This window comes from Neurospora crassa, linkage group II (assembly GCF_000182925.2).
Source record: "Neurospora crassa OR74A linkage group II, whole genome shotgun sequence".
Lineage (NCBI taxonomy): Eukaryota > Fungi > Ascomycota > Sordariomycetes > Sordariales > Sordariaceae > Neurospora > Neurospora crassa.
Genome location: NC_026502.1, coordinates 3,565,531 through 3,587,669, shown reverse-complemented (window position 1 = coordinate 3,587,669; position 22,139 = coordinate 3,565,531). Strand labels below are relative to the sequence as shown.

General features: G+C 50.7%; 6 protein-coding genes and 2 non-coding genes across 9 annotated transcripts; 3 read left to right on the top strand and 5 right to left on the bottom strand.

Moving 5' to 3' along the window:
* Positions 1-528: 528 nt before the first annotated feature.
* On the top strand, positions 529-4,848 carry NCU08452 (hypothetical protein). The gene has a single exon (XM_958202.2). The coding sequence runs from the start codon at positions 1,244-1,246 to the stop codon at positions 4,655-4,657; it is 3,414 nt and encodes a 1,137-aa protein (XP_963295.2). The 5' UTR covers positions 529-1,243; the 3' UTR covers positions 4,658-4,848.
* Positions 4,849-5,140: 292 nt separating this feature from the next.
* NCU08453 (hypothetical protein) lies at positions 5,141-6,025 on the bottom strand (the record flags this gene model as incomplete). Its single annotated transcript, XM_958203.1, has 1 exon — positions 5,141-6,025. The coding sequence occupies one exon, from the start codon at positions 6,023-6,025 to the stop codon at positions 5,141-5,143; it is 885 nt and encodes a 294-aa protein (XP_963296.1).
* Positions 6,026-7,871: 1,846 nt separating this feature from the next.
* NCU08454 (hypothetical protein) lies at positions 7,872-9,260 on the top strand. Its single transcript, XM_958204.2, has 2 exons — positions 7,872-8,270; positions 8,338-9,260. The coding sequence occupies exons 1-2, from the start codon at positions 8,220-8,222 to the stop codon at positions 8,920-8,922; spliced, it is 636 nt and encodes a 211-aa protein (XP_963297.1). The 5' UTR covers positions 7,872-8,219; the 3' UTR covers positions 8,923-9,260.
* On the bottom strand, positions 9,194-10,325 carry NCU08455 (hypothetical protein; the record flags this gene model as incomplete). The annotated part of the gene is made up of 2 exons (XM_958205.2): positions 9,194-9,768; positions 10,190-10,325. 2 exons carry the CDS (start codon positions 10,323-10,325, stop codon positions 9,404-9,406), a joined length of 501 nt encoding a protein of 166 aa, XP_963298.1. The 3' UTR covers positions 9,194-9,403.
* Positions 10,326-10,828: 503 nt separating this feature from the next.
* Positions 10,829-13,801, bottom strand: NCU08456. Of its 2 annotated transcripts, XM_011395310.1 has the most exons (3): positions 12,823-13,801; positions 12,259-12,744; positions 10,829-12,185 (listed from the first exon to the last, which is right to left on the bottom strand). In XM_011395310.1, exons 1-2 carry the CDS (start codon positions 13,394-13,396, stop codon positions 12,434-12,436), a joined length of 885 nt encoding a protein of 294 aa, XP_011393612.1. In that variant the 5' UTR covers positions 13,397-13,801; the 3' UTR covers positions 10,829-12,185; positions 12,259-12,433. The 2 variants fall into 2 exon arrangements, with proteins under 2 accessions (XP_011393612.1, XP_011393611.1); XM_011395309.1 differs by having other exon boundaries at positions 10,829-12,744.
* A 256-nt stretch (positions 13,802-14,057) lies between these two features.
* Positions 14,058-14,130, bottom strand: NCU15277. The gene has a single exon. It is a non-coding gene; the product is annotated as a tRNA-Lys (tRNA).
* A 741-nt stretch (positions 14,131-14,871) lies between these two features.
* eas (easily wettable) lies at positions 14,872-16,765 on the bottom strand. The gene is made up of 3 exons (XM_958207.3): positions 16,340-16,765; positions 15,349-16,222; positions 14,872-15,254 (listed from the first exon to the last, which is right to left on the bottom strand). Exons 2-3 carry the CDS (start codon positions 15,625-15,627, stop codon positions 15,207-15,209), a joined length of 327 nt encoding a protein of 108 aa, XP_963300.1. The 5' UTR covers positions 15,628-16,222; positions 16,340-16,765; the 3' UTR covers positions 14,872-15,206.
* A 4,134-nt stretch (positions 16,766-20,899) lies between these two features.
* Positions 20,900-20,992, top strand: NCU15276. The gene has a single exon. It is a non-coding gene; the product is annotated as a tRNA-Asp (tRNA).
* Positions 20,993-22,139: the final 1,147 nt, after the last annotated feature.

Genomic DNA, 22,139 nt, shown 5'->3' with positions numbered 1-22,139 from the left:
GCAAAGTGTACATCTAGCGGGTGCCAACAAAATCTAGCTGACTTATTACCTCTACTGGTAGTGGTTTGAATGTGAGGTATCAAAGACTGACACCAAGATGTAGTCTACACTGTACAGTTCTTTATCTGTATATTCTCTCCCATCCTAAGTGTAAAGCTTTGTTGTAAAGAGACACCCAACATGTCTGGACAATGGTCTTCATGCCAAGAGTAGGTACCTAGTGGTGGCCAATGCGTGCTCAACACTGTCCCTCTAAAAAGATCGGCAAGCTCAACCCACCGGCGTCATCAATCCGGTGGGTGTCTGGGGCCCCACATTTGCAGCAACATCACCTAAGCTACACTAAGTACATAGGTAGTAATGTTCCTGGCGACGCTTGGGTGCCGTGCTTGCTTAGGCCAAGGCCTATCTTCAGCGGTCATTCGCTAGAAACAGACCTGGAAAGCTGCGACATTGAACCTTCTTGATCTTCAATCCGGTCCTGTCATTCGCGCACCTGCATGGAACTTGCAATTTCCGCTTATCGCTCGCTCGCAATCATCTCTTTCTTGCTCCCTTGGTTCACAACTTATCTTCCAACTTTTCCATTTCCCCTCCTTCTTTCTTCTTGGAGGAACCTCGACAACCCCTCCGGATCCCCAACCGTCTGTCGCCATTCACGCCTCTTCCCAGACCGACACATGCCTGCCATCAAGTAGGTAGCTGGCTGGCTCTGGATATCTAATCTTCTGCTTGTCTCTCTTTTTGGATACCCACTTGCTGTTCATCGCGCCTTGCTCACCACACGCGGCACTCGGGCGGAGGACGGCTTCGCAATCACACCTCATCTCGGTCCTCGCCATCCCGAATAACGATTCCCCTTACATTAGCGCGACCCCGCCTATCGCCTGACGACATCATCATCAGACGGCAACAAAAACAGTCACAGCAACAACGACGACGACGACGACGACGACGGTCTCTCTCTCTCTCTCTCTTTCGTCTCTTCCACCCCGACCACAACACCGAACCAAGTTTACTTCTCCCACAGTTGACATTGAGACACCACTAATTGCTCCCGATCCGTCCGCGGGACCACGCTCCCTTGGGGATATTCGATGCCATCTCTCTAACCACGTCGATCCTCGCTAGACTTCGCCTGTCACATAGCCTCGCCGCACGAGCTCATATCACATACACACATACACACACACATATATATATATACCTTCGAGGTACCCGCGAGTAGTAGCAGTCGAGATAGATGGCCCCGACAATGTTATCACGACTACACCTCCGACGACCACCTTCCACGCCGTCATCTCCCGTGCCCGGCCAAGTGAGCTCCTTGGACCTGGATACTACACTCCAGCCTCCGACAGCTTCCGATGGCCGACCACAGCCAACCAGATCAGCTAGCTCCTCCCACCTTCCATCCACCCTCTCGACAACCCCAAAACCGATACCAAATATCAGCGACAATGGAGGCATCAGTGCAGCAGCTTCAGTTAGTGGAATGCCTCTGCAGATGTATCAGTCCGCCGGAAGTTCGGCCTCCAGCCAACCTTCGGAAAGTCACAAGTCGAGAACAAGGCAGGCCCCGCCGCCCATCGACACGACCGCCGCTACTCGGGCGTCCTTGGCTACGAGACTGAGTAAGATCTCGTCCTTCGTGACCCCAACCGACCTCAATAGCAGTAGCCCTTTCGGCAAACGTCCGACGGGGAAGCGCATGGCTAGCGAGCCAGCCACCAAAGCCATCACCACCCCGGAATCCGCAAAATCCAAAAAGTCTTTGCCTTTCCTCAAGAAACACTCGGTATCCAATTTGTGGATGAGGAGGAAGACTGCGCAAAACCCACCAGATCTGCCACCTCTGTCCTCCTCGGCTGAGCCCACCTATGACCCACGTATCCGGGGCACAAAGGTCCACGACTTCAGTGCTCCCAGACCCAAGCGGACGACGTCGCAGAAGGAGGCTGCTGTCAGTCCTGTTAAGGAGTCTCCAAGTAACGATGCCACGTCAAACCCACATGCAGCGGAAGCGAGTACAGGTAGCACATTCGCGGGCACTTCACAAGTTCTGACTCCTGGTCTCGATGACGTTTCCTTTTTCCCTTCATCGGGGGTGCAGGTCATGGGACCGACCAGGGGCAACAGTGATGCGAGATCAATACCAGTAGATAGCTTACCATCACCGTCTCTTGCCAACTCTTCGCCGGTTGAACAGGATGCGCGGCCGTCAGTACAGCTCAGGGATGATCCCGTTCCCGCCCAGAATCCTTCGTCATCGGTGGCATCTCAGGACACTCTGACTGTGACCAGAGCCGGCCCCAACGCCAACGCTTCAATCCAAACCGCGACATCACGCAACGTATCCAAGCGATCTATTCGAGACTCTGCCTTGTTCGGCCTCCCGAAACACATGAAGAGCACATCGTCTCGGTTCAGTTTCGACATGATGGGCTCAGCCGATGAGGAGAAGGCGTTGGAAGAACGACATCGACAGCGTCAGCGAGAGAAGGGGGGCGGCGCCACAAGTGCGCTGAGGCAAGAACACGATTCCAGATTTGATGACCTGGAAGAGGAAGATTTCGACTATGACGCCATGATGGACGACGACGGCCTGGAAGAGCCGATCCCCGGTGTTAATGCGGATTACGAGGATGACTATATGGAGGAGCCAATTCCGGGGGCTAACGCGGACTACGATGATCTAGAGGAGCCATTTCCGGGGGCCAATGCTGGTTATGAAGAGCTTTCTGGGGAAAGTCAAGGTAACGAGCATGATACGGATTCAGACCCAGACAATGATCAAGAGAACTTTGCTGGGTTTGAGTTTCAGCGATCAAACAAAGGCTCCGGCCCCATCACCCCCCGTAGCCCTCTCATCGCGTCAACGCCCAGCAATGAGACCGACCAGCCCGTCGCCTCATCCGTGACGGAGAACAGTACTCCCGATTTACCAAAATGGGCCACGATACCTGACCAGGCTGCTCCCACACCAGCTATTCCAGTGCCACAGCAGTCATCAAGCCCCGAAACTGCTCCTGCACGAATCACTGCAGAGCCTGTTCCTATCGGACTGCCACCGACCAACCCCACCCGCAGAGAGGATGATGGCGACATCTACTTTGACAACGGCTTGGCAGATGAACTAGACTTTCAGGGCGATGGCACCCATTTTGACGAATCCCTCTTTGATCTCGACGACACCGATCAATATGGCCGCCCTATCCCGGGTGCTTTTGCTCGAGCTGCTGAGCAGGCGCGGGCTCGGCAGCTGGCCCAACTTGCCGAGTCCAATGCCGCAGCTGCCCCTGGTGTTGACCCAGCGCAGTCGACGGCTTCCGGCTCCATGAATGCCCTTGCGACTGGAGAAGATGCTTCTTCCACCCAGCTCCCTCAGATGCCTACCCAAGCCATGCAACAAATGTCGATATCTGGCCTTGATCTGGCATACCAGGCGGCCCTGGCCGAAGCGGCACAAAGAGCAGCAGAATCTGGCAAGTTCCAGAGAAGTTCGTCACCTGACATACCCGAAGAGCCTACTGTCATGTCACCCACCGATTCGGCCCAGTCGCACGACTTCGTACAACGAAACGAACTGGACGACTACGAAAACGATGATGATGGCTTTGGCGACGGCTTGGACGATTACGACTTTGACGATGAGGCCATCATTGCTGAAGCGAACGCTAGTGCACTAGCGAACGACTCTGATGGTTGGTACGGTCAAGAGTTCGGCTTCTACTCTGCTCCCTTGGCCCAATCAGGCCATGGCTACGGCAGTTCACCCTCTAGCCGGAATCCCCCGGACTCAGAGGACCCCTTCCAGTATTCTTATGGTGGCTACTTCGGCCCTGTAGGCGAAGGCGTCTTCCGGTCCAAGAGTGGCCGTGTCGTATGTCGTGAACCTACTCTGACACCCATCACGGAAACGTCCGAGTACTCTAACCGTAACTCCATTATGAGTCTCAACCTTCCGCCATCCATTGATGTTCGTAACTCGGCATCTCTGCAGAGTCCTACCCTCGCTCAACTGGCCCTCATGGACGATGACGAGTTTGATTCGATTAACAAGCTGCGCAGAAAAACGTGGGCAGGCTCTCAAGCTAGTCTTATGAACTCCCGGGAGGGAAGTCCCAGGGCAGAAAGGGCGTCGTATCTCATTGACTCGACTGGTTCGCCGTTTGCTGCCACGGCTGGCGGCCATTTTGGGGCGGGCCTTGGTACATATGATCATACTAAGAGAAGTTCCTACTCGATGTTGAATCCTTCAAAGCCAGAAGGTGAGGGAAGATCGGTCAGTCCCACGCTTACGAACAAGATTCAAGCGGTGACCATGCCGATTGGTCCTGTTCCGGGGTTTGTCCCACCCAAAGACATGGGGCTTCCCCAGCAACAACCTTCGCTTCTCGGCCCGCCTGTTATGATGCCTACGTCGGCACCGCAACAGTTCGCGGTGGAAACAGGAATAAAAAGTGGACAAGGCTATCGTCCGGTTGAGGAAAATGACGAAGCCTTGGGGGTGGTGTCGGGCAGTTCACAGAAGCCGCTTCAAGAAGTTGCTGGAGTCAATGGCGGAATAACATGCGATTCATTGGGAAGAAGGACATCTGTTGTCAAAGGTGTCGAACAACAGGAGCAAAAGAAGAAGGTGGTAGGTTGGGCATAATTTGGATATGTCCTTGTTGTTGAGAAGTTAAATCATTTGCATATATACCTTACTACCTGTTGGATACCATAGGGGACATATTTCAGTGTTAGTGACATATTGGATACAGTCCGTTGTTTTCTGTCATGCGTTGTCCTCGCCGTTGCTCTGGTAGTGTCGGGGAAAATGTCACATCAAACTGGGTCACATATCAATTCATAAAGGCATCACAAACTTCTCACAAGGAACACAATATGCCTTTGAACAAAACAGCAACATTCCAAATTAACAGATCTAGCAAGGTATCGATCATCAACAACCAACATCCCATATTACAACAAGATTCCCCCCACTGGGTTACCCAAAAACAGCAATAAATCCAAAACAAAAACAACAAGCTGAGTGCCGAGGACCCTAACAAAGTCGACCCACCCATTTACTTACCGTACCAGACAACTTACAGCACCACAACGACAGCCACAACCGGCCCCAAACACCAACAACCTAACGGAACCCAAGATGAACCCTCGCCCTCCTCTGCACCTCCTCCCGAATCAGCACTACCTTCATCCTACACTTGATACTCTCCCGATCCAAACCAGGCCACATCTCCCTTCCGCGAGCGATATCCGCCTCCGTGACGACCACAGTAGGGGGCTCAGACGGGTAAGTATTTCTTCCACCAGCACCGTTATTGCCTCCATGCTGCTGATTGCTGCGGGGAGCAGGGGGTTGTTGTTGTTGGCGCCGATTAGAGTTTGGATCACGCCTCATATCGATCACAAGCGTGCTATCAGTTGAGAAATCGGATCCCCCACCACCAGCGTCGGAATCAGCGTAGGGAAGTAATTGCGGGCCGCCGCCGCCCTGGGTTTGAGACTGAGACTGAGAGTGCGTACTCGAGGCGAGGGAAACTACCGTGGGGGCATGTGAGCCACCTTGGGCATGAAGGAGGGATAGTTCCCTTGCGGATAAGTCACGACCGCGACCACGGGGGTGGCTGCGATTAGCGCCAACCTGACTGAGGGAGTCATCGGGGCGGACGGTGGAAGCGCGGCTGGCACGGCTGGCGCGAGAACTGGTGGATACCACGGAACCTCCTCCGACTTGGCTGCTGGAGTCGGAAGGGTCGACGTCGCGGAGGGAGTGGTATGATGAGCCTTGGTGGTGGGACTGGGACTGGCGAGAGGCACCACGGCTGCTGGGGTAGTCGATGCCTAGTTGGCCTTGGGAGTTCACGTATGTAGGACGGATGGTGGACTGGGAGGACATGGAGGCGGTCGAGGGCGCTACGGAGCCGCCGGTGGTGGAGCCGGGGCCGCGGCCGGAGTTGATGTAGTACTCGACCGGGTGGGTGTAACCGGCGCTGCTGTAGTAGGATTCGGGCATGTTGGGCGAATGTGTTTGGTGGGGTGGTTTTCTAAGAATGGTCGCAGATGAAGTGAGTTGTTATTGTTGTTGTTGTTGTCGTTGTTCCTTGCTGGTTGTCGCTGCTGTTGTTCCTTGCTGGCTGTTGACTTTTTCGGTTTGAACTTTTCGGAAACGAGTCGGTCCACGACCAGATTTTATACCTCATTCCATCTCCTCCTCGAGACCTCTCGATCCTTCGTCTCGTTCTTCCCTTGACAATGGAATTCTTCACCGATCTCTTCTTTCTCGCCAGCGCAGCGCAGCGGTATGGATGGATGGATGGATGGATGGATGGAACAGACCCGCTGTTCACTCCCCCGAACTACGCCAAAGTTATTGAAACAATGGACTTTCTTCACAATTCTCTTTCGTACAAAACCGTCATTCAAGGAACACACTCGGTGCCTCTTTTGTGGACTCCTTGGTTCTCGGTAGATCTTCGTCGGGGAGATCGTGAAAGTCACGGACAATGCGTTTTGTTTTTTGTTTTTTTTATCCCGCATTCATTACCAGGTACACCAGGTAGGTATGCATTGTTTTCATGCTCAGATGCTCAGAAAAAGGAGGGCCGGGTAGGATGGATCTGTTCACAAGACATACAAAGGCAGCTTACTTCTACTAAGTGTGTCCAATTGTTTCCTTTACAAGGCCTTTGTCTCTCTCTCTCTCACACCCGGCACCGGCTCGGCAGATTCGCAAGATTCCTTCTTTTCTTCTTTGTTAACTGACGGACGGATTTCCTCTTTTGATCTGAATGCCCCTGAAAACTGAATGCTTGGCCGACTTTTTTTTTGGACCCTAACCATACCTCTACATATCGACGTCTCTTCCATCGTTCGAGATTGTCGTGATCGAACACTCCGACATTGAACAGCCAATCATCCTTTTCATGACAAGGGCTGAGAATGACAGTAGGTATGTAATAGGGACTTGTCGTGGTTGAGCGGCAGGCCAGATCACCTTTAGGCTACCTACCTAGAGGTAGGAAATTGATTAGTAGTTCATGTCCTGGTTAGTGCATCGACTTGTTCATGTTGGGTCTTTTCGGGATTTCTTTCTGGTTGGATTTTTGTCTGAACTCAATGCTGCTTCATGGCATTCTTTCCTTCATGAAGTTTCCATCCAACCCTGGTACATACGACCCAAAAAGCACTTGTGTTCACTTAAAGTGGAAGACGTACGGACTCCTAGGAGATGACTGTCATTGATTGCCCTGATGAGGCTATTTGATCGCTCGTAAGATGCCTGCGGATAGGAAGCACTGCCGTTGGGCTTACCTAGTTAGCGCCTTCATCCTTCGGCGATGAACACGAAGGATAAAGCAAAATCATCCTGTGTCACCATCTTATCGCTTGTGTTTTTTTGTGGGCTTGCTCCCCTTTTGCTGTTCCTCTCTACACGATGATGCGATCTGATTTTCCCGACTTTTGGTCCGATCATAAACTTGGTGTCACCGATCACGTACAAGAGATTGTCGATGAATGTAGGGCTGGAAGCATGGGTCAGGGAACAATGTGGGTGGATGGTAGGGTACAGGCATGGTGTTTTACATTGAGCTTCATGCTTCGTACCGGCGGTACATGGGTAGGGGTACCTACCTGCCTTGCCCCAACGTAGTCTGGACTGGTCTAATCATGTTGTATACCTAATATCGCTTTTCTCCCATACTTCTGCATGTTGTCCTTAATCCCACCTTGCTCGTTCGTTTAATTTATTTGGCGGAAGCATGCGTACTAGGCGAGTCTTGGCAGGAACCGTACCTAGGCTCGACGACACCATCGTACAAGGCCGGGCTGGCCCGCAAACACTACCCTATTTCGACCCTTGTCGTTATGTTTCATCTTGTGAAAAAGGTGCCTCTATATTGCGGCGGTCATGGGCAAACACGGACGCGATTTCGGATGGAAAGCGGAAGCATACCTACACCAACAACGCAAGAAACCGGAAAATTCGGCATGCCTTGAACTGTATGAGGGCTGCAAAAGCTGTGAAAGTATGGTAGTATCTATATAAACCTAGCCCCCCCCCCTCCGCCATCGATCGAGTCAATTGCTTCACCTCCCTCACCCACGCACTCTCTCGATCTCCAGATTTCCGGCAGAGAAGATTTCTTTCAACGACCACTTACGCGCAACAACTCTTTTCTCTCAAGCCTCAATTCACAACAGCAACCATGCGTTCCCCCACCTTTACCAACTCCCTCGCCTCCTTGGCCATTCTCATGGTAAGTCTCTCTCTCTCTCCCCCCTCTCTCTCTCTACAGCCTCACCATCTAACGTCCCCCCTCACAGTCCTCCCTCACTCTCATCCTCCCCGCGGTCCATGCCATCCCGACCCTGGACCTCCTCGGTCTCGACGACGTCCTCAGTCTCGACGACGACCCGACTCTCAACGCAACCGCCCTCTCAATCCTCACACCTCCCGAACCACTCACCGTCCTTCCCCCGGACGACACAATCACCATCACCTCCTCCAACTCCAGCACCATGATGAGCACCCTGAGCATCGGCACCACCGGCCCCTGGATCGCCGGCTGCATCCAAGTCGACAACATCGGCACCGGCAGCCCCGCCTCCTCCAAGCACATCCGCGAGGGCATCAAGTACCTGCGTGGCGTCCCCGGTCAGCCGCAGATCACCCACTACGGGTGCTCGCAGGTGAGCTGCAGCTACAAGAGCGCCATCTTTTGGTGTAACGAGGAGCTGGGGTGGGGGTTGCGACTGAACAGTTTTGCGGACATTGCGGATGGGGCGCAGGCGATCATGGACCGGTGCGGCAAGGGGAAGGACGTGATGGGGAAGTCGACGACGGGGTGGGCGCCGGATCAGCAGAAGGGACAGCAGTGGAGTGTTGTTGTTACGGGAGGGGATTGTTGAGGTATCAGCCGCTGGGTGGGTGGGTGGATGGTTCTGAAAGGAGTGAGTGAAATTCAAAAATGGGGGATGGAGATAGGAACTGAAGCTGAAGAAAGGAAAGGGGGATGGATTGTGAATGTTGATGCTGCCCTCGGGCGATCCTAGGAGGAGTTTGTGATGGGAAAAAAAAAACTAAAAATGGCGTGGTTTGAGATAGAGGAAGGAAGGTTTGATGGGAGAACAATAATAGAGTCTCATGGTTTTGAGCCATTGAATGAGGAAGAAGCCGAAGGATAGGTAATAACAAGTACCATGAAGTAATACGATCGAAGATCCAAAAGCCAGAACCTCAATTGACCCACTACATCAAGCACACATACCACCCTTGACAAGATCTGACCATGGACCCGCAAAGAGCACGGGATCAACAAGCTGTGTCTGTGTCTCCTCCATACCCTTCTCATCCCCTCGGTTAGCCAAAGGATGACACTCCTCAAGGTCATCAAAGGCTTCGATATATGCACCTCGGTCCAAAAGCAATCACACCACGGTCATCTCTGGATTTGGATGGCGCGCCCAAGCTACTTGTCAAAAGTTGTTTGTCCTTTCTGGCAGGTTTGTAGAATGACATGTCTTTCCCGACAAATGACTGTACGTTTCGTCGCTTGTCGCGCTGCTCGGGTAACGACGACGCACCGCATCCATGACCGTACCGTTGTATCCGCCGAAGTGAATGCGCTCGCGGACTCAGCATGTACTTGGTGTGCAAGGAATGAGGGATTTGCCATGGCCATTGTGTGTCAGCATGCATCTGAAAAACGAGCATAGAGGGCTCGACCTGAGGATTTTTCGGGATAAGTTCTGGTGCTGTTTGGTAAAAGAAGTACCTTTAAACAACGTCTCCCATGGAAAGAGACGAATAAGCCACATAGACACAGGCGCTGTGTGCAGCCTTCATGTCTGACATTTTCGAGTGGCCGTACCGCTCCAACAATGAGGCGTAGGGCTCTGCGAACGATTGGGTTCTCTGTCGGTCGGCTTAGGAGCTTCTCATATGCATCCTTTACAGACGTTGGAAACGTCGTGAAAATATGTCCAATGCCGTCCGCCGTCTTTTTTCAAAATTGAAATCGTTCATCGTCGACAAGCAGGGTGACCCAAAGGCATGTGCAAGTATGCAGTCTTGAACAGCATGTCGTGTGTGTTATTTTCCTCAGATCAACGTGGAAGGCGGTTTCTTTAGCAAACTGTCCCAGGACAATGTTCGATGGCAAGGATGACCTCTTACTGATATCATTACACTGATCTTCACCCATAATTCGCACACATGACGAAACAGGGTTTTCCAGGGAAGCAAACTGGGTGAAGATGATTTGATAAAGGCCGGTTCTGAAGAGGAATTTGGTGTTGAAGAACTTTGCCATGTTCTGATGGAGATCTGGGACCAGGGACTTTATAGGTCAGAGTTATCACATCCATCGAGCGCGTCCATGACAACTACCTATATTGGAGCCAAGCTTCAGGGTCGCGTCCTTCCACCCAAAAGATGGTCCAGAGCCACGATGGGATATTGACAAACCCCTGAGAATCTCGTAAGAGTGGATCCATGGCATACTCTTTGAGCAATATCGGTGTGTTGAAGAAGAGATGACGAAGTATGGTGTTTGAGACATTCTGGTTCATTGGGGTTCTTTGAGGAAGAAGTAGCGAATAGTATTACGCAGTAGGAGGGGTCCGGAACTTTGTTCCATCCACTGGCAAAAGCTTCGCTGTCGATCAAAACCGACCGTCTGCCACTAGTCAGGGGGTATGCAGGTAAGCCCGCTAACCAAACATTCAGCTTAGTGCGGGCGACTTTAGCGCGTAGGGGTTTTGGTGTACATAGCTACACGAACTCTACTCTTTGGTCACTTCGTACGTGTCCGTGATTGTTGAACGTTGCTGTTGAAGGCACTCGATTTCTTCGTACGACATTTCTCGCTTGTCCTTTCGCTGTGCTTCGGCTTGCTGGAACTTATAGTGCTCGGTGAAGGCGATCAGAATTTCCTATTCAACCTGCAACTGTTTCTCCGTCATGTTGGCGATCTTTAGTTGTGGTGTTCTTGGCTTCGAGAAGCAGAGTAGAAGCGGTGACCAGCTCTACTCGTCTGGGCTAGAGGCGTTTCTAGCCCAGACAAGTAGTTCTAGGCCTTGATTCTGTCTCATTGATGGCCCGCAACTCCTTCCACGTTTTCAGCTTGAAGGTCTCCTTCGCGAACGTCTTGGCAGTATGTGCATAATTCCGAAGAACTGTACGGCACTGCACCTTTGGTGAGGCATTGTAGATCATCTCAATATACACCTCCATCACCACCTCTAGATGTGTAGGGGAACCAGCGGTTCGAGGGCGGAGTAGTACTGCATCTTGTGAATGGTACATGTGAAGCCTTCGCGGTTAGCTTCTTCAGCTTCGAAATGGTCGGTCAAAAGCGGGAGGATCAGACATTCGGCGACCCAGGCTACTGACGTTACGGAGAATGCGCTCACGGCTTGGTAGCGAATCCTTTGGTCGTACGCAGACACTATACCATTCCTCTCATGACATTGCCTGTGCATCCTATCACCCTCTCTTCGGTTGTCCCCAGCCGGCTGGATTATTGAACATCGAGGTAATAGACAACCCAAGTCAAGTGTAGTCGTAAATGCCCCTGAATACTAGATTCGTCCCTTGATGGTAAACATCCTTGATGGAGCCATTCATCAAAGGGTAGTCTGAGTCGACAAGACAAAGCAACTCATGGAAGTCAACCTCACCTACATAACGGTCTTAAATTGTCGCTTCTCTCCTATCGAACCAGTGCTGTTTACCGGCTCCTTTCTGTCCTTGGCGTTTTTCCAAGGTCGAATTGTAGATCCACGTTTCGCCATACTCCTCTAGCAGGCCAACAATCAACCCATTCAGAGCGACAGGTTGACTCTCGACAGCCTCTCGGCTTTTGGGCAGATTATTTTTTCATCAGCTGGTCAGCCAGTCTGATCTCGGGTACTTTAGCACCTCCTGTGTTGGCGAGAGGTATGTGCCCCTATCCAACAAAGAACCTTGGCAGGCTTAGGTGTCGGCAACAATAACAGGCGCCATGTCCGAGGATTGCTTGTTGCCAATTGTTCTATTGACAAAGCTTTGAAGCGGTAAGAAGTACTGCGCTCGAGGGGTGCTCATCGACTTTTCGTTGAGTACATTTCTGGTAAAGTGCCCATTTCCAGGAGTTCGAATCTCCAGATTGTAGCTTGGAAAATTGAGTAGTCTGTATGAGACAAAACTGGTAAGGTAGTGCCAGACGAGCAGAGGGTATGAGTTGAAGTAGCGTTGACATTTACCAGGAGCGGGGTTTCAAATGTGAGCGAGAGCTTCGAGATGTGGGAGGTAGATAGGTACCTGATCGGTTCAGACCACAAGATGACTCCTGCTGAAGCACATTGTGGAACGTAACCGACGTGATTGGATCAGCAACGAAGGAACCTGTCGACCACTGGTAGACAATAATTGCATGCATTACCACCGGACTCTGCTCATCTTCTCGGAAGAAGTCGCACTGTATCTGACAGTCATCTCCGATTCTGAAATGACATCGGATCCCAACTTCTCCGTGCGGGCTTCGCCTGGGTAGATGTAGATGGCGCTCACTGTCGTATGAGGACCTGCGTTGTTCTGAGAGCCTCTCAAATCATCACCGCTCGAGTGCACCTCAGAAGTTGGGGATGACGACGATGAAGTCTCAATGAGCCGAAAAATCTCCTTGTATCCCGTGGACACAAAACCCAAGCGCGCGAATGTCTTCTTTCCCGCAGGCGTTGCCGTGAGTGCTGTTCATCGAAGGAACCAGCCCGTCAGTCTTGATATTTCCAACCCAGTCAAAGCAACAGAGCCTTCGAGTTACTCACCAGAGAATCCACAAACATCCCATCTCCTCTCCGCCGCCTCAGCGTTGAATGCCTCGACCCTCCTCTGGATCTCTGCCAATGCCATGTCCGCAAATCGCATGCTGCCATACTCACAGCCTCCCACTGTCACCGTTGCAGGCCGCGCATCAGTCTTTTTCGAGGCGTCCTCGGCGTCCCATGCAGTGAAGCGTTCGATGTGGAACACATGCAATCCGACCTCCATAGGCGCTTGCAGTTGTATCTCACTCTCCATCTTCGTGCTGCTTCCACCACCATCACCACCAACACCCGCGAACATCTCTCCAGCATCAATGTCCACCTCCTTGATCTTGCCCACCAGCAAGTCCTCCCAATACTTCTTCACAAGAGGAAGGACAATGATGACGCCCAGTGGAGTTTCCGAGCCATCATTGCTAGCACTGAAGCAGATTGACAGCTCAGGACAGGCGTCTCTCCAGCTTTGCAGGCGCTCGTAGGTTAACGGAGCCGGGTACATTTCTTGATCGGAAGCGTAGATGGTGTGGAGGAGGGCGTCGCTGATTCGACTGGTGTGGAGGAGGCTGGAGATGGTCATTGTGGCAGAGGGTGTCGGGGGGGTGACAGGATTCAAGCGAGAGTGACCGCGAAAACTTGAGATAAACCGAAGTTGTGAAAGACTGTGGGAGACACGGTGACGGAGGTGTCCGCTGACTAGGTATGTTCTCTTGGCCTTTGGTGCAACGGAGTGCAGCGGTGCGACTGGTGGAAGTTGGGAATCCCAGAGTTTTGCTAAAGTCCAGCAATCTGAATCCAATCTTCATGAAAAGGAGGAAGAAAAAACTCGGCCAGCAATTAACGAGTGAACGGAGGTAGCTGGATACACAAGGAAGGAATGACAATGACAACTTGAGTGAAGAGATTGCGCCCGTTATGACTCGCGAGAGGTACACGAGAAGTGTTTAGTATGCCAGTCAGCGGCAAGATGGTGGAAGGTCACAATTTTACCGAGTTCGAAGATGAGAATTTTTTTTGGCGGCCTAATAAAGTTGAAACATCACAGCAGCCAACGATGAAACCTTAGGCCACACAGCGCTGGCGGCAACAAAGACACAAGAATACACTTCTTTGAAAAGCCATTGTACAGAAACTTGATCACCACAAGCCACAAAGACAAAAAAGAAATAGAAACGAGAGATACACGAAAGCCAAAGATGCAAAAAGAGATAATGTTGTCCTAGAAGGAACATCGGGAATTGAGCCCGACGTGGGGGTCGAACCCACAACCTTGAGATTAAGAGTCTCACGCTCTACCGATTGAGCTAGCCGGGCAGCGCAAGCTGCCATTGGTTGATAATTTGCATCAAGACTTTGTACTATAGCTGGGTGAAGCCACCGCCTAACCCAAACTTGTCACTTGAAGAGAGAAACACCACCGCACAAAGGCAGCCACTCTTCGGTTTGACCATCCATAACCATCCCGTAGAGTCTTCTGACTTTTTCTTTCCATGATATAAGACGTACTCATCAATGTTCATCTTTTTTCTCCAAATGCATGCAATGGTAGCCGCAAAGCACCAATCCACACATCCCCGGACGGAACACAAAGCGCGCCCATCCAGCCCCTGCAAGGCCTGGCTTACACTAATTTCCAGAGGCTGTCTAGATATTTTCCGATAAGCGATCCGACGCCTCGGGATTTTGTCATTGCCATGACAGCCATGACAGGAAGGGATCTACACGCTAACTTGATGCTGAAGTGAAGCACGACATGAACATCAACGCAGGTCCCACATCCAGAGAGGCTAACTACATTCGCCGTAACATGCATACCGCCTTTTGCCTATGTCGTGTTGGGTCCATTGGGCTTCAAAGTTGCTGCCATCAAGGTGCGGTCATGGCAGGAACTCGGAAAACTCATCATCATCCACAAAGCAAGTGAATTTGAATTGATGTTTGAGGGTAAAGTGAGTGTAGGTATTGATCACCAGATCTAAGGTTAGTGACAAGTTGCCATCAGGCAGGAAGTTGGTAAAAGTTCATCATCATCTACAAAGCGGAACTGAATGTTTTAGGGTTAAGAGAGTGTATTAATCACCAGGCCTTAGTGATACATAGCTATGTGTAAAAGAAAATAGGAAAATAGTAAAGCAGATCTTAACAGGAAGAGACACGCATTGTAAGATATCGATCCAATCCATCAACTCATCACCTTCATCCCCCAAAACCAAACCCCAAGATTATCGGCTTCTGTTGCGTCCAGGCATGATGCTTGTGTTGTAGTAGCAGCTCGTTGTGCTGCCAGTCCAGCAGAAGGGGGCTCCTTGCTGCAGAAGGGGGGTGCTGGACTGGCAGCAGCGTTGAGAACAAGGCATTGCCTAGACTTTGCGCTGTTGCCGCGTAAACACTTAGGCAACGCAGTTGGCAGCGTTGATGATGAGGAAGGAGTTGCCGGTCTTTTTTCGTCGGCACAAAAGCGAAGGTTAGCAAGGGGAACTGTTTCTGAAGAGAGCGCGCTGTAGTGTGGAGGGAGAAGGAGGAAAAACTTACGTTGGTAACATCGTCCTTGCAGCACTTGACGCTGGCACCACATTGGGAGCCGATGACACCGACAACGCAGCCGAGCGAGGCGCTGAGGTCGACGGGGATGAGGTTGAGGAGACCAGGGGAGCCGGCGGGGCCGGACATAGACTGGCAGCAGTAAGGCTTGTAGTCGTCGATGGAGCAGGTGTTGGGGCCGATGGTGGTGGCGCGGGGAACAACCTCAGCCGGGGCCGCAGCGGCGGTCATGGCAATGGCGAGGATGGTGAAGACGCTGGTGAACTGCATTTTGGCGGTTGGGGGTTTGCTGAAAGAAGCTGGGAGTTGGTTTTGAAGGTGGTTTGGAAGGTGAGTTGGAAGGTTGAGAAGATGTTGTGAAGTGAAGATGTTGATGCTGATGATGAGAAGAATAGAAGCTCTGAGGTGGACGAGAGACGAGTCTTATATACACTTTTGGACCTCAATCCCAACGCTGTGTTTGAAGACTTCGTCCATCAAACTTGGCCAAGTTCTCCGGTATTCCTGCTTCTCCTTCCTCCTATCCGCCGTGGCTTGGTGTTGTTGATTCATCGACACTCGTCATTTCCAGATCTGGCATCCGGCCTGGCACTCATCCGGACCCAATCGACCCAGGCTCTTGGGGCTGTCGATCAAGAATTGTGACAACGAGATCATGCTCTGGGCTCCCAATGGGGAACAGCAACGAGTATGCGGCGCAAACCTCCATTAGCTTGTTTGGAGATCTGGCCACGATAACCGACATCGTGGCTCGGAATCTGGAAAGAGCAATGACGATCCTTTCACTAGAGCACCTTTCGCTGCCAGATGTCAGACATCAGGAACACCAAGTCCGGACCACATATGGATTCAGCACTGTTCTGAACTACACTAGTGTACACGGTTAGAAGTGCGCCAATGACGAACGTGGCTCCTCCCAGGAACGGGAAAGGACATGGAGCCTCATCAATGTTTCCATTGATACTGAGCAGTGAAATCTCACCCAGCTAAGGGATTGTCGGAATTGGGTACCAGTCTCGTAGGAAGTGATGCAACCCAGTATCCAGAGATCTGGGCCGCCAGACGCAGGGAGGTTGCAAGGTGCCTAGATTGATGGCACGATAGCACCCATTTCCAGCGGGAATACAGCTTCCAAGTCCCTTGGAGTCTGGACTCTGGAACACCAGAGAGTGGACATCTAGCAAGCTGGGTTGCGATCTTCATGGTAATCTTGAACATCAGTAGATGCCAAGGCGGTAATGGGGGACCAGATGTTTGCTGGCAGTCCGCTACCGTACCTTCGACTCGGGAGGTAGCTTTACCGACGAACAAGGGGTTGGGAAATGCATCGTCACATAGCAACCACGAGACTCGGTTGCCAAGTGCAAGTCAAAGACATCAAACCACGACCAACGTTGTTAACCCCGGCGGTGAGATTCGCGAGATGGCGACCTGCAGCTCGGAAAAGTAACCAATGGTCAACATGCCAGCATCATCCTACTATCCAAGTGTTGAACATAACGGGTTCGGGCTGAAATCGACCCGAGGAGCAGCACATCATTTCTCCACCGCGAATACTGTGTAGAAGGGTGAACATGCAGAAAGCAAGGAATACCTCCTGAGTTGTACAATGGCAAGTGCAGTTATTCGGGCAAAGATCGAAGCTACTGTACTATGTGAGCGCACGATTAGCGTGAAACTCGTGTCCTTGAAACTGTTTCACTTCATTAATACTGACAGACTGGTAATGGATTTGCGGGTTTATGAGTATGGCCGGAGGAAACTTCCGGGCAGGAGAAAAGGTCCAGTTGGTTACAAGGATGGCTTAGTTTACACGCGATGATTTGCGATGTCAGGTGGCATTAGCTGCATTACCCCATATTTTCTTGTGGGGACGCGTTTAAAGTTTAATGCCACCAGAGGTGTGTACACCGCTGCATGGATATCCCTAAGCGCTAGTAGTTCTACAGAAAATAAGATTAGTCAAGTCACCAAAAATGCTTATTTTTTGTACATGCTGCCACCCGACCATCAAGATGGCCACCTCCCGAGATCGCCCAGTTCACGAGGTGCCCTTTTACACCTCTGGCAGCATCAAACTTGTCAGCGCGATGATTTGCAAGTGGCAATAACTCTAATTTTCGCACAGAAAATGGCTGGCTTGACTACATCTCATCCCCTGAATACTGCTAGGTGGTGATACCACACTAACGTCAGTCTTACGAAGTCATACGTACCACATGTTTAATCTTCTTATTTACCCTAATTCCTATTTCAACCTCCTCCTTGAATTCGTTGATGAAACTCATTCAGAAAAGTGCCTGGTCCGTCTCCATTTGGAGTCAGAGCATGCAAAGCGTGATAGTATGGATGAAAATGGAATACAGAAGCACACTGACATCACAGCAACGAGAGCCTCAGACCATACCTGGTACGTAACGGCTTTAACGTTTTGGGGATCGGGTAACGCAACCGTTCGTGTTTTCAGCCGCTCCGGTTCCAGCCACGGAACTGCAGCGTACCGCCTCTTGGTTGCGCACCCGGATGGGCGAAGAGGAATTCCCCAGTGCCATTCGTCAGGAGCAATGTTTAAGTTCCTCCCGTGGGTGACAGCAGCCGTCGCAGCTGCCAATGCCACGGAACTACAGAACTGTGTAACTCTCGTACCTTGATTGTCTGGCCTATATTCCACGCGCCCGGGTCAATACAATGTCCTTCATCTGGCCTCACTACTTGATTTTCTCTTGACATTATTTTGCTCAAAAGTGAAGGCATCCCCAGATTTACGTGACCAGGGGCATCCAATCACAAGCTGCACCCCCCTTGGGTGTACATAGTAGCCAGGACCGCGGACAAATGGTCCGGCACGGAGCTAACAGTGTCCATGTCGCTGGTGCAACCAATTATAATGGCCCTCTCCTCTTTTCTTTTTTCTCTCCAATCGTCTGATCCCCCATTCTGCATGTGGACAAGATCAACCTTGATCGATCTGTTGGCAAGAGATCGATCTCGATCTGGGATGCGACCTCGAATTGACACCGTGTTTGCCTAGACCCTTCTTGGCCTAATGCTTGGATCACATCCATCTCTTGTTCCCAACAGAAGATGTTCGTCCATAAATTGCATAACTTTATGCACTCTCTAGGGATCTCTCTCAATAAGGCGGTCTATGGAAGCCAAGGATCGACGAACGCAAAACCGGACATACAGTCCTGAACATGGCACCCAACCAATCCGGGGGGACGTTCTGTGAAACGTGCCAAACCTCCAAAAGTCATACGACGGTGCATACAATTATGATCGTCAGGGTCGCACGGCATTCAGACAGTATCCGATTGCGCCGTTTGGCCTCTTAGCGGGACGCACCAAACAGCAACAACACTTTACACTACTGTGTAGAAGCCTGATGCAGACGCACGCCACGAATCCATATCTGTCTAGGTCGTTCATGATCATGACCCTTTACGGCTTGTTTGCCAGCCCAAGTCCTTGGAAATGTTGCAAGACGAGATTCCGATGGCAACATCTTTTCCGGATTCTTGTTTGTGGTCAATCTCAACTTTGTGTTGAAGGATTACTGAGTACTCTATTGTCATAGAGTTGAGCACTTTTACTGTGATGCTGTCGACAACAGTCCGGACGCTTCACAACTTTTCCGTCCACCCGAAGGCGCAGTTGGGCTCAGCTGGAAATTGGGCAAGACCTGTTTGTCCATTACAGAAGTCCCGAGCTGAATGTTGTCATCCGCTCTCAACCTAACTCTGCGTTGTTCAGATCGCCGCATTGTGGTCTGTCAGTACGCTGTTGTCACCGCAGGTAGTGGGTCTTATGCGAACATACCTACCTAGTATTGGAGTCCTGACGGTACGTATCATTGGCCCGACAGGCGGTATGAAAAAAAAAAAAAAAAAAAAAAAAAAAAAAAAAAAAAAAAAAAAAAAAATTCTGAACACGCTTAACACTCCCAAACCAAACCAAGCGAGTGTCCGAACTTTTTTTCCACACCACTTCCTCAACCAGATGTGATGCCCACGTCCAAAATCTTGTCTTACACTTTCACCACAGAGGGCAAGTGCCCCACCAGCTGTTTTCGTTGCCTGTTTCGGACAAAGCATCCGACAAGACACTGAACAACTAGATCCCTTTCCCCCGATAGAGACGTTGATCGTTTTTTTTGGTATGTAGGGGAGTGAACATCACGCGGACAATGGACTTGTAGCTCCTGAATCGCCCTCCCCAATCGTGCATATACCTGCCACAAAGTCCCCCATCCAAGCCTTCACTGCCCGTTCCGTCAGCAATGGGCAAGCATCATGAGACTGACAAGCTATAGCCACACAACTCCTCCGGCTGAAAGGTCCATTCGCTCGCATTACTCCCGTCTTCTCGAGCCATGGCTGTTGTTGCATGATCATTTTGGGAAAAAGTCGTTCATGATTATGAGCCACCCACCCACTTACACACGATGCGTCGTCACGCCGGCCGTTCTCCAGACCAAGAAGCCTGGGATGCTGATCAAGTTTTCCTGCGTGCGGTGGTGCATCGGACGGGTCGGAATCTCGTTCAGCCTCCAAGCCTCGCTCAAGGTAAAGAAGGCAGGAGCTTCGGGAGGTTGTAGCCTCGAAATCCGAGAGGCCCGGCATGTTGAAGACCGTGACGGGGCATGTTCAACCAGAAATTGGATAGATTCAATACCATTTTGGTCCCCAATAGAAATAATTCCGGCGCGTAAACTCCCTAACGCACACCCTCCACCTCAGCCGTTCGTTTTCTCCATGTCGGGAAAGACCTTTATCGGCTGCACATGACTATCCTTTTCGAGACAATAGTTTTGAATCGTCAACGTCATAGTATCTCTCGCCAAGTTGGCGGTTAAGGTTGCACATGACAGCAATGCTCATTACCAGATCAGCTAGGTTCTGGTCGTTGTATCTTCTTTCTCAAGCCTCGAGGGAGTGGACCGTAGTCGGCGAGGACACCTGGTTGTTTTGCAGACGTGTTAAGGTGAGGCGTAAAAGGAGGGAAAGCGGGCGGCGGCCGCAGGCGCAGGCGTGTGCCCGTAAGTATGAAGAAAGGGATATCGGAAGAAGACCAGGTTCAGTTGTGTTGTTGGCGAGACTGGTCACTCAACCCAATGCCATCCGAAATCCTGCCTCTTCGCAAACAACTGAAGTGAGGCCCAAAGCATCAGTTTCATGATAGAAATTCAAATCTCCCCAATCCCAATGAAGTTTTAGTGGCTCTCCCTTCTTTCCTTCCACAAAGGACGCAGGAAACAAGTGATTAAAGGTGGAAAAGTGCAGTGCAGGGGCACCAATCACCACTCTCCACTTTGCCAAGCAAGGACATCCGGCCTTCAGGTTTGCAAGCGCCAGGCAGGACCACGTCACTTCACTCCACCATAGGTGGCTGTGCCTGGTTCCCTTGTCCAACTTGCCCAATGCTCTGTCGGCTTGCCCACCAATTTTCGAGATTTTCTTTTTTTTTTTTTGCCCCTTTATAGGCCCATCTGCCAAAACCAATTACCAACAACCAACTACGACAGCTGAGCAACAGTTGTACATCTTCCGTAGTATAGTGGTCAGTATGTGAGCTTGTCAAGCTTGAACATCAGTTCGATTCGCTCGAGACCCGGGTTCAATTCCCGGCGGGAGAGACCATATCTTTTTTTTGCAGTTTCCTCGGTCGTTCACTTTTTTTCTAGTATTGTCTTCTTCGTAGTTAGTTAGGTGTAATGTTCACTTGCAAGATTAATGTTTTGACCATAATGCTTTCTGATTTGTACCCGCTATATATTTCCACAGTTAGAATGTAATGCAAATTTTAGTTGACAAGTTGTTTTACAAAAACAAACATGTACACTTTACTTAGTTTCGTCAACAGAACAGTAGACTCGGAAAGTCAACAACGTTCAAAGTTTGGTACTATGACAGACATCTAGCTTTTACAGCAATGACAAGTGCATAACAACAGTTTCGAAATCAATTACAGAAAATGCGAAAAAGAATTGATGATTGGGTGTCCTTAAAGCATTGAACTTTGAGAGTTCACATAACCATATCCATTGCAAGATACCCAGTGTCTAGGTCGCACCCAGACACAATTGACATAAGCTACGTGCCTCCAGCTGAAATATATCCTTCCTCTCTACTCTTCATTCTAGCTTTGTCATGCTGCACTGAAGAAAAACTGTCTTTGGATTTCTTGATCACCTCAAAGTAGATATATCACGACGGTCATACTTGGTATCAATGACAGACGATCTGAACAATCTTCGTCCTGATCAACCTAGGTAGCTGGCCAAAATATCTATGCTGACAACGCTCGCTTGAACAACACCATGAACGGATGCATGTAGCTACCGCTAAATTGTCAGGGAACAAGACAACACAACGTCAACCCCAAGGATCAAGAATACTCGCAATTTCCACACTTGTTTCATGCCTTTGTGGAAGCGTGATCCTAAGAGTGATAAGATAACAAGACTAGATGTTAGAAAACATGGTAATATCAAGTGCAAGGAAGGAGAACGAAGGCATCACGAATCTGGTCAGACATGTAAGTCAGATCTGCCACTCGTCGCCGCCTTCCCAATCCGCTCACTACAAAGCCTATCGATAAGAAGATAATGCCTACCTATCGATAAGGATAAGAGGTATCCCGAGGTCCATAGAGTTACCTCTAGGGAGGTAACTCTATCATGCGTGTTCCATCCCATTGGCCAGTGGCCGGTCCGCCGGCAACTCATCCAGCCAGCCATGCCACGACAGCACAGCGTTTAGCGGCGGACTATTTCCAAAAAG

Excerpts from the sequence above, each read along its gene's own strand:
- NCU08452 (XM_958202.2), top strand. The coding sequence starts at position 1,244 with ATGGCCCCGACAATGTTATCACGACTACACCTCCGACGACCACCTTCC.
- NCU08454 (XM_958204.2), top strand. The coding sequence starts at position 8,220 with ATGCGTTCCCCCACCTTTACCAACTCCCTCGCCTCCTTGGCCATTCTC. Across the intron at positions 8,271-8,337 it reads CCTCCTTGGCCATTCTCATG|TCCTCCCTCACTCTCATCCT; the intron begins GTAAGTCTCTCT and ends CCCCCCTCACAG.
- NCU08456 (XM_011395309.1), bottom strand. The coding sequence starts at position 13,396 with ATGACCATCTCCAGCCTCCTCCACACCAGTCGAATCAGCGACGCCCTC. Across the intron at positions 12,745-12,822 it reads GGATGTTTGTGGATTCTCTG|CACTCACGGCAACGCCTGCG; the intron begins GTGAGTAACTCG and ends TTCGATGAACAG.
- eas (XM_958207.3), bottom strand. The coding sequence starts at position 15,627 with ATGCAGTTCACCAGCGTCTTCACCATCCTCGCCATTGCCATGACCGCC. Across the intron at positions 15,255-15,348 it reads GCAAGGACGATGTTACCAAC|ACCGGCAACTCCTTCCTCAT; the intron begins GTAAGTTTTTCC and ends CGACGAAAAAAG.